Source organism: Hippopotamus amphibius, chromosome 15 (assembly GCF_030028045.1).
Source record: "Hippopotamus amphibius kiboko isolate mHipAmp2 chromosome 15, mHipAmp2.hap2, whole genome shotgun sequence".
NCBI classification, from domain to species: Eukaryota; Metazoa; Chordata; class Mammalia; order Artiodactyla; family Hippopotamidae; genus Hippopotamus; species Hippopotamus amphibius.
The window spans coordinates 28499369-28517362 of NC_080200.1; the positions used below are offsets into that span (position 1 = coordinate 28499369).

At 44.3% G+C, this 17994-nt stretch overlaps 1 protein-coding gene across 1 annotated transcript in view; it reads right to left on the reverse strand.

Annotated features, from left to right (window-relative positions):
• The window catches only part of GFPT2 (glutamine-fructose-6-phosphate transaminase 2), a 46017-nt gene that overhangs the window by 21575 nt on the left and 6448 nt on the right, over window positions 1-17994 (reverse strand). The window contains exons 2-6 of the mRNA XM_057708153.1: window positions 5905-6012; window positions 4932-5030; window positions 4298-4423; window positions 1988-2046; window positions 1198-1332 (exon numbers count right to left, since the gene is read on the reverse strand). Of these exons, the coding sequence (XP_057564136.1) occupies window positions 1198-1332; window positions 1988-2046; window positions 4298-4423; window positions 4932-5030; window positions 5905-6012 (527 nt within the window). The remainder of the gene's footprint in view (window positions 1-1197; window positions 1333-1987; window positions 2047-4297; window positions 4424-4931; window positions 5031-5904; window positions 6013-17994) is intronic.

Genomic DNA, 17994 nt, shown 5'->3' on the forward strand with positions numbered 1-17994 from the left:
GCTTCAGGCAAATCACTAGAGTTTAAAAGTGCCAGAACTGGGAAGCATTTCCAAAATTTAAAATTACAAACGGAAAAGTGGAGACACTATGCTGCAAAACTAAATTGGTTTACTGTACATTTGTTATGGGACAGACTCTTACTCATAAATGTCCTCTAAATTAAGGTCCCCCAAAATGGGAGGCATAGGGCAAAGGGCCTGACAGTAGACTTACTTTTAAAAACAGATTGAAAACACCAAAGGGTCATATGTTTTAAACGACAGAGGTACCCAAAGCAGCCTCTGACCTCAGATGTTCCAGATTCTCGGCCTTGAACACTGTCTCCAAGCTGCCCCCATCTCGGGGGAGCTATTGGACAGCACTGATGCTCAGAAGGATGGATTCTAGGAAGTCTGAAGCCCTCTCCTCCTTCCACCGTCCTATGGAGAGCCTGGGTCTGCTCTACCTCCGCCTCCAAAGAGGTGTCTCTCTTGGACAATCTCCCCATCATGTGCCCCTTTGCAAGGACCTTGTTTCACGGGTCTAGCCCACTGGGACAACCCATCTCTCTCTCCCTCGTGGATCACTGCTTTCAGCACACAGACATGACCTGATATCTCCTATCACAAAAATACCATCCTCCCTCAGAACTGCAACCCTCTCCCTCCACTAAGCCATTTCTTTGCACCCTTCTTCTTCTACAAGCAAACTTCTCAAATGTCCACACTTGCTGTCTTTCCTTCCTCTTCCTTCCTTCCAACTCCACTCCGTAAGGACTTGTGGGCATTTCTCCCTCATGACAAATAATTACTTTATTGAAACAGGAGGAAAGACTACAATTCTAAGCCTCCAACGTGGTTAAATTCATCTTGGGTATGAAACTAACAATGCACACACCTCAACTGACAAGATGACAACACGAACCACCACAATCAAGGTCCCTTGAGCAACACACCATTGGAAGAAGCCACAGATCTGAAGGCCTATCACCATTTCAGAGATGCTAAAAGGAAGCAAAGCAGTTTCTATTCGATGTTTACTAGCAAAACCTCAGAACTTCTCCCAGTTCTATAAGGATGTAACATTTTAAGGCCAGACGCTGTAGCCGAGCCATCTTTAACCCTCAGGTACTTGGTGTCAGTTTGCCTAATGAACGTTTACGAAAACTGAAGGAAGGAAGGGATGATTTAGATAGATGAGATGTGTGTATAACTCACCAGCTGCTGAATGACTCTCTCGACCAGTGTTGAAAATGTAATGTCCTCCGTTTCTCTGTTGTCGAATACATATTTAATCAGCTTGGCGATGGTCTCTGTATCTGTTTCTGACTCAAATTCATAGCCTTTGCTTTCCTGGAATATTTGGTTGGACAGAGTGTCAGATAGTGGATGTTGTGCAATGCTGGCCTTGCCAGCTCCCTGTCCTGCCTTATGACTTGTCCTTGCAGTGACTTAAGGCAAGAACAAGGAAAACGGGGAAAGGATGAGAAACGTTTGCCCAAATCCCACAGCCTAATGTGGCTGAGTCACTGTAGTCTTCCCTGAGATCATCCCGCCTCAGAAGGCTGTCCTTGCCATTAATCTGGACGTTGCAAAATAATAACAATCAAAATTATCAAATGCATTGAGTCAAATCCACCCACCTCCTAACCAATACCACAACCTCTCCATACTTGAAACACTTGCTGTCTGCCCTCCCACCCCGCATTCCATTTGGTGTATGAGTCGGTATGTTATTTATTTGAAAAGAAATTCATTTTCATTTGATTCTGCTGTGAATCTGCAACAGCCTTTGAGGTAAATGAGAATGCCTTGCTCTCTCCTCCAGCAAGATCTGGGGAGGAGGCTGCACTGGGGGTGAGGTTTGTGTCCAATGTGGTGACGTGGCCAAGAGTGGATCTCAATCAGCTTATGCCTTTTTTTCTGGAGGGAAATGAGCTGGTTGGAAAGTTTCTGGGAAAAACCGATACCACTTGACTTTACAAGTTACCCAGGGGATGCATCTTACCAGAAACTTCCTCAGGTCTTTGTAATTTGTAATGATCCCATTATGGATGACGACGAACTCTGGAAGAAAAGTTTAGTCAAGAAAGAAACGCTATGAAGAAATGAAGTTCAAGTCAGATGGAAGAAAGACAATTTAACAGCTTGAAACCACAAACTCCGCTCATGCAGACACTTGCGTTAAGCAAACTTCACTTATAGAGATTAGAGCTGACATCTGCCATGATTACAATTTAAACCCGAGGAAACAACACATTTCTCTTTTGATAAAAAGCATCCACCAACCTGGCCACGCACTGAGCTCTGACTCGTGGGCTACAATACCATGAAATAGGTGGGATATGGAATGATTAACACTTTGTTTTCTATTAACTGTCTACACTTCCATCTCCTCCTCCATATTTTTTCGTATCTATTGTGACATTGTTCCTTCACATCATTTTCTTAACCCCGTCACATTTTCTTCCATCTCAGCCTATTGTCTTAACTTCTTATCATTAATTGGTTTCCTAGAATCTGCATTTTCTCTGTGAATACTTTTTTGTGTAATTTTCATATACAGTGTAGCTACTGGGTATAAGTCTTTCTTAAAAGTACTCTCTTCAGCTATCACTGATGAGTTGTTAGAGAAATTTTACAAATCCTTTCTTATTTTCCATGTTGTTTTATTTTCAGTTACTCATCCTGAGTCAGAGCAGGCATGTCCAAGTTTGGATGTGGGGATGATCTCCTTGGAGCCTCCCTGCTTTGGGGACACAGAATCATTGTCTGCAGTGAAGTGGGGGTTCACCCTATCGTCAGAGGGGGCAGGAGGCTGGGGCTGACGTGGCCACATCTCAGGGAGCAGGATCTCGGTACAGTGTGTCACCTCAGCCAGCACGGCTGCTCCTCTGTGTCTGGCTTGGGGTTAGGCTGGATGTACGTCCTAGGCCCTCAGCACTGTGGGGCCTATTGTCCCCCTCCTGAGTGTAGGGTGCCTGCCCCAGTAGTGGGACGCGTGAGGGCTCAGGGCATGGACCAGACGCAAGGAATGGTCCCCACCCAGCAAAGAAACTTCACTACCCAAGACTCTGGCCGTGTAGGCCTGTGTAAAGCCTGGCCCCTGTGCTATCGCTGGCTGCTCTGCTGAGAGAGGTGCATGGGGCTCTTCTGTTCTCTAAAGGAGGCTTTCCCTTCCAAATCGGGCAGGGTGAGCTGCCTCTGGGCACCACGGTGTCCACAGGGGCAAAGGACATTGACCAGGGAGGTGGCCTGGCTTCCATGACAATGAATGGTAGTGAGGCTTGTCAAGTGTTTAGCTAATAGTAAACACCCCACAGCTACTCTTATGTGTCTGATCCCTACTCTAATATGAGGCTTGGCAAGAATTTGTATCACGCCACGTTCTGGAGTCAGTTTGGGGTGTGGAGTCCCGGCTGACTCCAGAAATCATTCTCTCCACGGGACACCCTCTCCCATCATGCCCAGGGGTGGGTCACGGGGGCTCCTCACCTGATCAGGCCCAACCCAGAGTGGAGACCCACCAGAAGGCCCAGATGATATTTCAGACCCTCGTCTGCCCTTGGAGCCCTGGTGGGAGTCAGGGATTATGCCCTCTCTCCATCGTATATGCCCGTGTTCTACTGCCAGAGGCCCTGGTACCCACTGGGGGCTGACCACAGAGTCCCTGAGAGCTTCCAGTGGGAGCTCCAGACCTCCCAGTCCTTCCCCCGTGAGAGACTGGGGCATCACTTAGGAGAAACACTGCAGAAAGAACTGTCCTGGGGGTTCAAGCAAGTGATGTGGACCCATGAGCGGGGGCTGACATGGTGAGGGGAGAGTTGGGAGAACGAGATGGCCCTTGCTACAGGGACCAGGACTGGATTAGGCACCTGAGATGCTAAACAAGATGAGCACTGCCACCTGCCCTGGCTCAGGACCACTCTCTTTGGGGCCAGGGGTGGCTATAGCTGGATGAGGAAGGAACCCCAATCTTTCCTCAAGTGCCCAGCCCCCTGGAACACCCTGGTCCCTAATTGAGGAACAGTGCCCAGGCCTTCAACCCTTTACATCACCAAGTCCCACTCAGGCTGGGTCCCTAGAGCCAACAGCATTCATGGGAAGTGCCACTGTTTTCCTGTAGATGCCAGTGGGGTCAGCATTACCCAGGGGCCAGGTTGAACCTGCCTCCTGTCTGGGGCCCAGTGCCACCAGTTTGGGTACTCGGGGAAGACAGGGCTGCTGAGAAGCCAGCCGGTGGTGGGTGTGGATCAACCCTGGCACAGGTCAGAGCCAGGCACAACCAGGGACAGGGGAGCGAGGCTATATTACATACCGTTGCCTTTGTCTGAGCGCTGTGGGTGGCTGTTGACAGCATTGGGGACCCCGTGGGTGGCCCAGCGTGTGTGGGCAATGCCAAAGTGGGTCTCAAACTCCACTTTTAAGTCCATGCTGTCTTGTTCTAGATGAAGGAAAAATAAGTTTGCCACACTTTAACGATAAGCATTGACACAGTACTGTTACATGAGGTGGCTTCAGTACACGGAGACAAAACAGCTACAGCAAAAGTGCATCCCACCATTGACCAAAAAGGCCCCATTCTGGGGACTTCTGCCAGACCCCTGCTGTTACTTACTTAGTACTCCTCAGTAACCTAACTCACTTCACTGAAATAAACTTACTTTCAAAAGAAAATTATAGGTCTTTACCATAAACGAAAAAGTAGTATCATTTGCCAGAAAAATTAAAATACATAAGTACTGCATATTAAAAAAAAAAAAAACATTCTCAGTGCGCCATCACCTGAAATAAACCATCCCATACCCTGGGAAACAGTTTTGCAACATAGACTTAACCCTCCTATTTTTCCCTGCTTGGGTAGGTTAATATTTTAAGTCTCCAGTGCTGGAAAGACTTTGAAGTGACCCAGGCCACGTTTATTACTCTTGCCTGGCGTGTCTTCCACTTACTGTAAAGTTCTTCATCCAGAGCCTTGACATTCCCTCTTTTCTTGACTAGTTGGATATGTCTTTCTTTGACTTCATTATTATTTCCATCGATTGCCACACCTGTAACATAAAAATGATTTTTTTTGGATTGGAATTTAAGTTTTGTCTCCCATACTTCATTACAGGGAATGACCAAGGGTGAGGGCTATACAGAACCGTGGATTTATTAGTTTTTAATTCCCCAGGCTTGCTGCCCGGAAGAGAACTAGACAGTGTTAGGATATCAACTTGGAAAGAAGAGGCTGTGACTGTTCCCAGCCAGCAGGGAACATATGCCTGGAAGCCGGGCTCTGGCTGCCTCACCCGGCTTCTTACCAGGGTAATTCTTGGGAGCTTGCCTGCGGGAGGGGTGCCACCACATCTGCCACCAATAGCAGTGGGCTCATGTAAGGACATTTGGGCACTTTGCATTTTGCTACTTTAGCTGGTGTTTCCACTGCACTAGAGTTCCTGCAATTTTTCATCTGACTTGCTTCCTATGAAGAATTTACAGGGATGTTAATTATCTGGCTCTCCTTTTTCTCCTAAGGCTGCTTAATTAAAAATGGGAAAAAGACTAAATATCCGCTTGTTACATGGATGGAGGAGTAAACTCTGAGACAGCCATCCAGTAGAGGACTGTGCAGCCACGAAGAAAGATTATGTTAGGAAGCATTTAGGGTAATGGAAAACGACAAGGTAAGCGAAAGAAGAAGAATACAAAATTACAGAATAGCATAATTATAATTAGGTAAAAACAATAAAGATCTGCATGACACCTCTACCATCCCCAGACTTCAGAGGACCAGAGGAGGGACACAGATATTGATGCGTGGGGGCTTTTGATGGGTATTTTCTTTACCCTTAGTTTTTCTTTCTAGTTTTCTATAGACATTTTCAAATGTCCTTAATGAACAAGCATTATGTTTATGCGACAGCAGCCTGCAAAGCCTACCTGCTGAGTCATAGCCTCTGTACTCAAGCCGCTGCAGGCCCTTGATGAGGGTTTCAAAAATCTCCTTCCTTGTCCTGGGTACTCTGTAGTTCATGTAGGCAAAGATTCCTGTTAAAAGAGGGGAAAACCTTATGTTTACAAAACACTTGGTTCATGTTTGGAAGAAAATACTTCTGGGGAAACCAACACCACTGGAGGGGCATCACCGCAGGGCTTCCAGGCTGCCTGCAGAGGAAGGTGTGGCTTTCCCCAGACATAACGGAGGAAGAGCCAAACTCCCTTCCTGCTTCAAGAAAGGCATGGTATGCAGCCCTCCTGCAGTGATAAAAGGACTCACAAAGCATGTGAGGAACACACTCACACACCACGGCCTTGCAATTCCACTGCAGAGAATTTCTCTTATGGACATACTTGCAGAAGACGTCTTTCACTGTGGCAACATTTATAATAGAAAAGATTAGCAAAAGAAAGCAACCACCTAGGGACATCTGGAAGTGCCCGCTATGTGGACTCCTTGGTTTGCACAGAACACACCTGGGAAGAGTTATAAGGAGGTCACTCACCCCAGCCTCCTGCGACACGTAGGAAAAGGGGCTGGTGCCTTTGCTCCACTTTCCACTTGGCCCTGCTGCTTGGAGCCCTTCCATCAATAAGCACTACGTTTACAACAGCAAGCATAAAATCATCTCTTGCCCCGTAGAGAATCCTTATCTTCAAGGAGGCCCACCAGCTAAGAAGATTTTGTTTGGCTTTATTTTCTGCATTCATACATTAAAATAGTATTTCCCCAAATAGGAAGACACAGGCATCATGTTGGTTCTTTCCAAACTCCTCCACTCACCTGCTTGAGACTACAGACCCTTGGTCTGTCTCTACATTCTTACACAAGTATCAATTAAAGCTTGAAGCACCAGACAGTTCAAGATGGGGGAGTAGAAGGAAGAGCGATCACTCCCTCTTGCAAGAGCACCGGAATTACAACTAACTGCTGAACAATCATTGACAGGAAGACACTGGAACTCACCAAAAAAGACACCCCACATCCAGAGACAAAGGAGAAGCCGCAATGAGATGGCAGGAGGGGCACAATCGCGCTAAAAATCAATTCCCGTGACTGCTGGGTGGGCAACTCACCAACTGGAGAACAGTTATACCACCCACTGGAATGAGGGTTCTGAGCCCCACATCAGGCTTTCCAACCTGGGGGTCCGGCAATAGGAGGAGGAAGCCCCAGAGAGTCAGACTTTGAAGGCCAGTGGGATTTGACTGCAGGACTTCCACAGGACTGGGGGAAACTGAGACTCCACTCTTGGAGGGCACACACAAAATAGTGTGTGCACCAGGACCCAGGGGGAAGGGGCAGTGATCCCATAGGGGACTGAACCAGACCAACCTGCTGGTGGTGGAGGGTCACCTGCAGAGGTGTGGGGCAGCTGTGGCTTTGGGACGGGGACACTGGCAGCAGGGGTTCTGGGAAGTGCTCATTGGTGTGAGCCCTCCCAGAGTCTGCCATTAGCCCACCAAAAAGCCTGTAAGCTCCAGTGCTGGGTAGCCTCAGGCCAAACAACCAACAAGGTGGGAACTCAGCCCCGCCCACTGGCAGACAGGCAGATTAAAGTTTTACTGAGCTCCGCCCACCAAGGCAACACCCAGCCCTACCGACCACCAGTCCCTCCCATCAGGAATCAGCACAAGCCTCTTAGATAGCTTCCTCCACAAGAGGGCAGACAGCAGTGTCAAGCAGTATCAGCAGTATTTTGTTCTGTGAAACTGAAAACCACAGCCACAGAAAGATAGAGAAAATGAAAGGGCAGAGGACTTTGTACCAGATGAAGGGACAAGATAAAACCCCAGAAAAAAAAAAAAAACTAAATGAAGTGGAGATAGGCAACCTTCCAGAAAAAGAATTCAGAATAATGAAGTGAAGATGATCCAGGACTCTGAAAAAATACTGGATGCAAAGATCAAAAAGATGCAAGAAATGTGAAAAGAAATGAAGACAGCCTAAGAGACCTCTGGAACAATATTAAACATATCAACAATTTGCATTATAGGGGTCCCAGAGGAGAAGAGAGGGAGAAAGCACCCGAGAAAATATTGGAAGAGATTATAGTTGAAATCTTCCCTAACATGGGAAAGGAAATAGCCACCCAAGTCCAGAAAGCACAGAAAGTCCCAGGCAGAAAAAACCCAAGCAGAAACACGCCAAGACACATAGTAGTCAAACTGACAAAAATTAAAGACAGAGAAAACTTATTAAAAGCAACAAGGGAGAAACGACAAATAATATACAAGGAAACTCCCATAAGGTTAACAGCTGATTTCTCAGCAGAAACTCTGCAAGCCAGAAGGGAGTGGCACAATATATTTAAAGTGATGAAAGGGAAGGACCTACAACCAAGAATACTCTACCCAACAAGGATCTTATTCAGATTTGACAGAGAAATCAAAAGCTTTACAGACAAGCAACAGCAAAGAGAATTCAGCACCACCAAACCAACCCTACAACAAATGCTAAAGGAATTTCTCTAAGTGTGGAACACAAGAGAAGAAAAGGACCTACAAAAACAAACCCAAAACAATTCAGAAAATGGTAATAGGAACGTACATATCGATAAGTACCTCGAATGTAAATGGACTAAATGCTCCAATTGAAAGACACAGACTGGCTAAATGGATACAAAAACAGGATAGAAAGCCCGGAGATAAACTATGGTCAACTAATCTATGACAACAGAGGCAAGGATATACAATGGAGAAAACACAGGCTCTTCAATAAGTGGTGCTGGGAAAACTGGACAGCTACATGTAAAAGAATGAAATTAGAACACTGCCTAGCATCATACACAAAAATAAACTCAAAAGGGATTAAAGACCTAAATGTAAGGCCAGAAACTCTAAAACTCTAGGAAGAAAACATAGGAAGAACATTCTTTGACATAAATTACAGCAAGATCTTTTCTGACCCACCTCCTAGAGTATTGGAAATAAAAACAAAAATAAATAAGTGGGACCTAATGAAACTTAAAAGCTTCTGCACAGCAAAGGAAACTATAAGCAACATGAAAAGACAACCCTCAGAATGGGAGAAAATATTTGCAAATGACTCAACAGACAAAGGATTAATCTCCAAAATATATAAACAGTTCATGTAGCTCAATATCAAAAAAAAAAAAAAAAAAAAAACAACAACTCAATCAAAAAATGGGCAGAAGACCTAAATAGGCATTTCTCCAAAGAAGACATACGGATGGCCAAGAGGCACATGAAAAGCTGCTCAACATCACTAATTAATAGAGAAATGCAAATCAAAACGACAATGAGGTATCATCTCACACCGGTTAGAATGGGCATCATCAGAAAATCTACAAACAGTAAATGCTGGAGAGGGTGTGGAGAAAAGGGAATGTTCTTGCACTGTTGGTGGGAATGTAAATTGATACCGCCACCATGGAGAACAGTATGGAGGTTCCTTGAAAAACTAAAAATAGAATTACCATATGACCCAGCAATCCCACTGCTGGGCATATACCCAGAGAACACCATAATTCAAAAAGACACATGCACCCCAATGTTCATTGCAGCACTATTTACAATAGCAAGGACATGGAAGCAACCTAAAAGTCCATCAACAGACGAATGGATAAAGATGTGGTACATATATACAATGGAATATTACTCAGCCATAAAAAGGAACGAAATTGGGATATTTATAGAGACATGGATGGACCTGGAGACTGTCATACAGAATGAAATGAGTCAGAAAGAGAAAAACAAATATCATATAGCAACACATATATGCGGAATATAGAAAAATGGTACAAATCAATCGGTTTGCAAGGCAGGAACAGAGACACAGATGTAGAGAACAAACACACAGATGCCAAGTGGGGAAAGTTGGGGGGGGGGGTTGGAATGGAATGAATTGGGAGATTGGGATTGCCATATATACACTACTAATAAGAAAAAAAATCAAAATGTACACTTTAAATATATGCAGTTTATTATATGTCAATTATATCTCAATAAAAGCTCTTTAAAAAAAAAAAGTTTGAAGCAGCCTTAGAGGTTGAATCTGTCATTACCGTCCCCTTACCTTCTGGAACTGGGCCAGAGTTAGGAGAGGAACCAAAGATACCTGATTTTAGGACTTAAATGATCCTAACCTCTGGGCAGCACTGCCTCGGGGATGAATAGGGTTAAAAGAAGGTTTATTTTCTCAGTTTTAATTTTTACATTTTATTATTTTTTAATTTGCTCAACAATTTTCTAGGATGACAGAAAGGTCTGAGCAAAATTTTAAAGTTGCCAGATATCTGTACCTGCACCCCCATGTTCATTGCAGCATTATTTACAATAGCCAAGACATGGAAACAACTTAAGTGTCCATATATCCCATGGTTTCTTTATCCATGTAATATTAATGGAATACCATCCGCCATAAAAAAGAAGGAAATCCTGCCATTTGCAACAACATGGATGAATCTTGAGGGAATATGCTAAGTGAAATGAGTTAGACAGAGAAAGCCAAGTACTGTATGACTTCACTTATATACAGAATCTTAAAAAAACCTAACTTATAAATACAGAAATCAGATTGGTGGTTGCCAGAGGTGGGGCGTGAGGGGTGAGGGAATTAGGTGAAGGTGGTCAAAAGGTACAAACTTCCAGTTATAAGATAAATTCTGGTGATGCAATGTATAGCATGGTAACTATAGTTGATATTCTAGTGCATATTTGAAAGTTGCTAAAACAGTAGATCTTAAAAGTTCTCATCATAGTGAAAAATGTTAAGTATGTGAGGTGATGAACGTTAACTAATCTTATTGGGGTAATCATTTTGCAATATGTATATACATGTACACACACATATATAACATATGCCAATACATGTACACATGCATATATAACATATGCCAATACATGCACACACGCATATATAACATATGCCAATACATATATACATATACAAATCACCATGTTGTATATGTTAAACTTATTCAATGTTACACGTCCATTACATCTCAATAAAATTGGGAAAAAATCTGCCAGAGATAAACCTTCGAGAAGACAACCTGCCTGCAGATAACTGAGGGCTGAACATGATTATAAAGCAAACCACACGTGGTATCTCTGTAACATATGTAATGTCTCTAGATCATATTCGAGTCATACAGTATATCTGAATGAATGATTAAACTGCAATTAAGTAAATATTGTATTCCTAAGCAGTAAGTAGGGTCACATCATATGAAACTTAACTTGCTAAAATTAATCTAGACAGTCAAAAGAAAAGCGATAAAATTACACAGCGCTAAAAATTATATTTTGCATTCCTCGGTACTGTATGCTGCTATATACAGGATATATCTGCACACAAATATTAAGGTGCAGGGTTTATATTTAAAAACACTCATAGTGTGCTTTCTGAGCAGTTACAGACATTTTCTTTTAAAAAATGGCCAAGGATAATTTTGGCAGTCAGCTATTTTTGTCTTCTGGGTCAGGTGAGAAGCACCTCCCTGGCTGAGCATCTGTGCTTTAAGAGTTCACAATTTACCCTACACTTCAAACTTAAATGCGTCTGGCCAGAGGTTGTATTTTTGTCACCTTACTTATATATAAAAAAAGGTAGTTACTTTTTAATGTAAATTTTTACGGTTTTGTTGGGATACAAGTCACATACCATAATATGATCCCATTTAAAGTGTATAATGCAATGGTTTTAAAGTATATTCACAGAGTTGTGTAGCTATCACCACAATCTATGCTTAGGTAAAACTTTTCACAACATTAATTTTTCTGCAAAAAATCAGGACGCTCCCTCGAGGAGATGGTCAAATTCCAGTCAATGTGAAGAGCACATAGCTATGGGAGATGGTTATGTGAAGGATGGAGCAACTCATAAACCATTTCTGTAATCTTTTAAACTGCAAAATTTTCCTGGCACCTTGGGAATTGTTCTAGAATTATACCTGCACCCTCTCAAAGGGGAGCTACAGGCATTGCAGATGACACAAAGGCCCATACACCAACTCTTTTAAATCCCAAATGCTTTTACAAGAGCGCGGTACGGCTCTGCTCGCAGATTCTCCCCTGCAATTCCCCTTCCTCTGGGTCAAACTTCACTGCTGAACTCACGTCAGGCACGTATGCATCTCTGGCTCTGAGATCTGAACAGCCTCCTTGGTGGCGGGGTGGTGCTGCTGAAAGAGCCCCTGGTGGGCTGGAACTGGCCGGCACTGCTAAAGGGTCCCTGCCCTCAGGACCACCAGCTGCGTCCACACCCAGCTTGGAGGCCTGGCAGCCACTCAGGCACCGTTTGGTTGATTGCTGTGGTGAGAGGGGCTGCCAAGAAGTGGTTTTCAAGGTCTTTGTGCAAGAAGGCATAAATTTAATTTTTAACATGCAATCTCTTGCATGCCAACATCTGTTCAGTAAACTCTTTTAAGCACTGTCCCTCTCCTCTATCCTCTTGATTGGATTCTCCCTGCACGCTACCAGGTGAAAGTGAATAAAACAGCACCTATACCATGCTCTTACTATTTAAAAAAAAATGAAATAAAATAAAGCTGCTTTCCCAGAATTTTACTTGCTACCCATGTCAGAATTCCCCTCTGGAATCTCTTTCAACCACAATAAAAGCTAGAGCGAGAATCCATTTTTAACCCATGAAATCCGTAAAGACCAGTTTGACAATAAGTGAAAGTTCAAATTTGTGCATTCTCTTTGGAAAGAAATCGAGAACCCATTTTTAACCCATGAAATCCGTAAAGATCAACCAGTCTGACAATAAGTGAAAGTTCAAATTTGTGCATTCTCTTTGGAAGGCAATTTGGCAATCTCTCAAATTAAAATGTACACATCTGTTGAACAAAGCTTCCACACTTGTAGGAGTGTATGCAACAGATATCGGTGCAGAGATTCAAGTGTGCATGCATGAGGATAGTTGCTCAGTGCTGTCTGTGGTAGCTAAGGACTGGGGACAGCCTTATGCCTGGCAGGGCCCAGGTAAGTGATGACACAGCCACCTGCGGCCACCGTAGGGCCACGGGTAGGCAGCACTATACAGAGAACAAGGCGAAGCTGTGAGTTCTCTCGGAAAACAAGCTACCTCTCTAAGATGAGTCAAGGGAAAAAAGCGGCTTGAGAACGTGTGTAAATTACCCAAGGTGGGACAAGGAGACACGTAGAGTATTTCTGGAAGACCCAGGGAGCAGTGGTTGCCACTGCCGAGGGTGCTGGACAGAAGGCAGAAACTCCTTTTCCACTGCATATGTCCTCTTGTACAGTCAGGATATTTTGCCACGTGCCTGTATACCGTGTTTTACCAGGTGCTGCTGTATGAATTAGAGAGTGGGGGGTACAGGATTGTCAGCTAGCCCAATTCGACTTCACTATGGCTCCCCAGCTCTGCTCACCTGGAGGAACAAGAGCCCCAAGAAGGGAGAAAGCACTGTCTGAGCGCACGGTCCAATGTGTAAAGACAGGCTCGGGGTCACCCTGCCTGAGTGCCTCCTCCCTCACCTGCTCACTAGTCTGTGACAGCAAGAAGCACAGAGGGTGGCAGCTACCGCCCGCTGCCTTCATCAAATATCAATTTCAAATCCCAGACCCATCCTTGCTTCTGTGTGGCCTGGAGCAGGTCACTGAACTCCCAGTGGAGCTTGGTGATGGCAGCACCTGCTTCCTAGGGTTGCTGTGAGAATTCACGGCAGTCTTTGTAAAGCAAGAGGAACAGTGCCTGCCACATAGTAAGTGTCTGTATCTGTGAAAATGGAGCAGGCCAAGTGCTCCCTCCTCCTCACGCAGGTATGCATACAGCACGTGAGAAGCCCTTGAGAAATTCTCATTAAATAAAACCACAAGGAAAATAGTACCATTGTACTGTTACTTATTTTTGGCTTTCTACTTGGGGAAATGATGGTGAAACCAAATGTGTGATCTGGTTACAGCTTGATTAAGATCTATGTATAACAGACTCCAACAGCACATTAAAAAAATCATACACCATGATCAAGTGGGGTTTATCCCTGGGATGCAAGGATTCTTCAATATACGTAAATCAATCAACGTGATACATCATATCAACAAATTGAAGGATAAAAACCATATGATCATCTCAATAGATGCAGAAAAAGCTTTTGACAAAATTCAACATCAATTTATGATAAAAGCTCTCCAGAAAATGGGCATAGAAGGAAATTACCTCAACATAATAAAAGCCATATATGAAAAACCAAAAGCCAACATCGTTCTCAATGGGGAAAAACTGGAAGAATTCCCTCTAAGAACAGGAACAAGACAAGGGTGTCCACTCTCACCATTATTATTCAACATAGTTTTGGAAGTTTTAGCCACAGCAATCAGAGAAGAAAATGAAATAAAAGGAATCCAAATTGGAAAAGAAGAAGTAAAATTGTCACTCTTTGCAGATGACATGATATTATATATAGAAAACCCTAAAGACTCTACCAGAAGACTGCTGGCACTAATTGATGAGTTTAGTAAAGTAGCAGGATACAAAATTAATGCACAGAAATCTCTTGCATTCCTATACACTAACAACGGAAGAGCAGAAAGAGAAATTAAGGAAACTCTCCCATTCACCATTGCAACCAAAAGAATAAAATACCTAGGAATAAACCTGTCTAAGGAGGCAAAAGATCTGTATGCAGAAAACTTTAAGACATTGATGAAAGAAATCAAAGACGACACAAACAGATGGAGGGATATACCATGTTCCTGGATTGGAAGAATCAACATCGTGAAAATGACTGTACTACCCAAAGCAATTTACAGATTCAATGCAATCCCCATCAAATTACCAATGGCATTTCTCACAGAACTAGAGCAAGAAACCTTATGATTTGTATGGAAACGCAAAAGACCCCGAATAGCCAAAGCAATCTTGAGAAGGAAAAATGGAGTTGGTGGAATCAGGCTTCCTGACTTCAAACTATACTACAAGGCCATAGTGATCAAGACAGTATGGTACTGGCACAAAAATAGAAAGGAAGATCAATGGAATAGAATAGAGAACTCAGAAGTAAGCCCAAACACATATGGGCACCTTATCTTTGACAAAGGAGGCACGAATATACAATGGAAAAAAGACAGCCTCTTCAATAAGTGGTGCTGGGAAAATTGGACAGCAACATGTAAAAGAATGAAATTAGAGCACTTCCTCACACCATACACAAAAAGAAACTCAAAATGGATTAAAGACCTACACGTAAGGCCAGACACTATAAAACTCCTAGAGGAAAACATAGGCAGAACACTATATGACATACATCAAAGCAAGATCCTTTTTGACCCATCTCCTAGAATCATGGAAATAAAATTAAGAATCAACAAATGGGACCTCATGAAACTTAAAAGCTTTTGCACAGCGAAAGAAACCATAAACAAGACTAAAAGGCAACCCTCAGAATGGGAAAAAATAATTGCCTATGAAACAACAGACAAAGGATTAATCTCCAAAATATACAAGCAGCTCATGAAGCTTAATACCAAAAAAGCAAATAACCCAATCCACAAATGGGCAGAAGACCTAAATAGACATTTCTCCAAAGAAGACATACAGATGGCCAGCAAACACGTGAAAAGATGCTCAACATCACTGATCATCAGAGAAATGCAAGTCAAAGCCACAATGAGGTATCACCTCACACCAATCAGAATGGCCATCATCACAAAATCTGGAAACAACAAATGTTGGAGAGGGTGTGGAGAAAAGGGAACTCTCCTGCACTGTTGGTGGGAATGTAAGTTGGTACAGCCACTATGGAAAACAATTTGGAGGTTCCTTAAAAAACTACAAACAGAACTACCATATGATCCAGTAATCCCACTCCTGGGCATATACCCAAAGAAAACCAGAATCCCAAAAGAAACTTGTAGCATAATGTTTATTGCAGCACTATTTACAATAGCCAGGACATGGAAGCAACCTAAATGCCCATCAACAAATGAATGGATAAAGAAGATGTGGCATATATATACAATGGAATATTACTCAGCTATAAAAAGGGATGAGATGGAGCTATATGTAATGAGGTGGACAGAACTACAGTCTGTCATACAGAGTGAAGTAAGTCAGAAAGAGAAAGACAAATATTGTATGCTAACTCACATATACGGAATCTAAAAATGGTACTGATGAACTCAGTGACAAGAACAAGCAAGCAGATACAGAGAATGCACTGGAGAACTCGAGGTTTGGGGGGGGCGGGGGGTGAAGGGGAAGCTGAGACGAAGCGAGAGAGTAGCACAGACATATATATACTACCAACTGTAAAATAGATAGTCAGTGGGAAGTTGTTGTATAACAAAGGGAGTCCAACTCGAGGATGGAAGATGCCTTAGAGGACTGGGGCGGGGAGGGTGGGGGCGACTTGTTGCGGGGAGTCAAGGAAGGGAGGGAATACGGGGACATGTGTATAAAAACAGTTGATTGAACTTGGTGTACCCCCCAAAAAATAATAAATAAATAAATAAATAAATAAATAAAAAGATCTATGTAAACCATCCCATAAACATCTTTCTGGCCCATGGGGGCCTCATCACAGTGCTACATGCTGCGAGGTGCCGAGATGGACCAGTCAGGGGGCCTTGCAGGGCGAGTCAGGACAGCACACGGTGTACAGGCACCACTGCACCCCTCAGGAGACTTGCAGGCAGAGAGGCTGGGAGCTGCGAAGTGCGAAAGGGGCAGAGGGCTCCTGTACCGCTCTCTGCATAGGTGGCCACCCGGCATAAAAGTCACATGGCCCGGTGCATTTCCTACACAGCATTTCCCTTCTCGTCTTTTGGCTGACTCCCCACTGGATTGCAACCTTCACGAGGATGGAGATCACACGTGTCTTGCTTATCTGTCCTATTCATTTCTATATTCCCAGAACCCAGCACAGAGCCTGGTACATTTTAGGCACTCAGTAACTATTTTTTGCATGAATGTATGCATGAATGGATTTGGGGAGGGGTGATCAGAGAAGGTGACCTTTGAGCTGGGCTGGAGATCGCCACCCTCAACCAGGCACAAACAGATGGAACCCCCAGTGTAAAGACGAGGGACAGAAAGGCCAGGGGGATGAGTAGTGCTGAGCCCAGCGTCCCTGCGTGTTAGCTCCTTTCATCAGGGCAGCGAGGTACTGCTCTAGGGGCAACCCCAAGACACTCAAGCACAGAGGCTTCTATGCCCCAGCATCACCCACCCCCAACCAGCAGGCACTGTGAGGGTCCTGGGACTGGGGCGGAGCGCTTTCTAGATAAATGAATCAGGTCCTGGGCAAGGATCCCAGAACTCCACCGGGCAGGACTGCAGAGTAAATCACAACCACCCCTACCACCATTTATGAAGCCTTCCCATGTGCCAATACTCTCAGAACCTCACCTTGTCTAACCCTCACAATGCCTATGCCCAGGCTGTGGTTCCCATGAACAGACAGGGCGTCTCTGGCCCCAAGGCCTAAGAGTTGAATCATTCACAACCAGGTCCACCTGATTGCAGGGACTCATCACTGCTGCCCCTCAAATTAGCATAAGATCTGATGAGAATCCTACCCCAAGGGATGAGAAACAGCTTGCAGAGGGTACCTGGGCTGTGGGGAGACGCCCCTCTGGCCCTTGATGGACACACTCAGAGCTCCCCTGGTGGGGTCCAGGTCGTGCTGATACACCCTCCGCTGACCCCTGGGAAGTCACCCCTTCCACCGTACACTCCTGCTTCTGACTCCACCTTTGTCTTCCCATCCAGCCCCCTCCCCACAGGGCAGAGGCAACCACAGCAAGGCTGGCTCCCACTACATACCTCCCTCCCTTGCCCAAGAGGGTTGGTGAAATCCCTCCAAGCTGGTTGAAGAAATGCCCAGCCCTGGGGCAGAGGCTGCCTTGGCCTAACCACTGCAGCTCAGTGTATACACCAGGCCCACACTGCCATCCCAGCATTCAGAGCTTCCAACCAGCTTTTCAGGGTCCCACTCTCAAAACTGATGGGGAAAATGAGTGAGAAAAGGTTCCAAAAGGAGAAAAACCCAGATAAACTCAGAGGGATTCCAGAAGAGATTGCACACGTGATGCAGGATG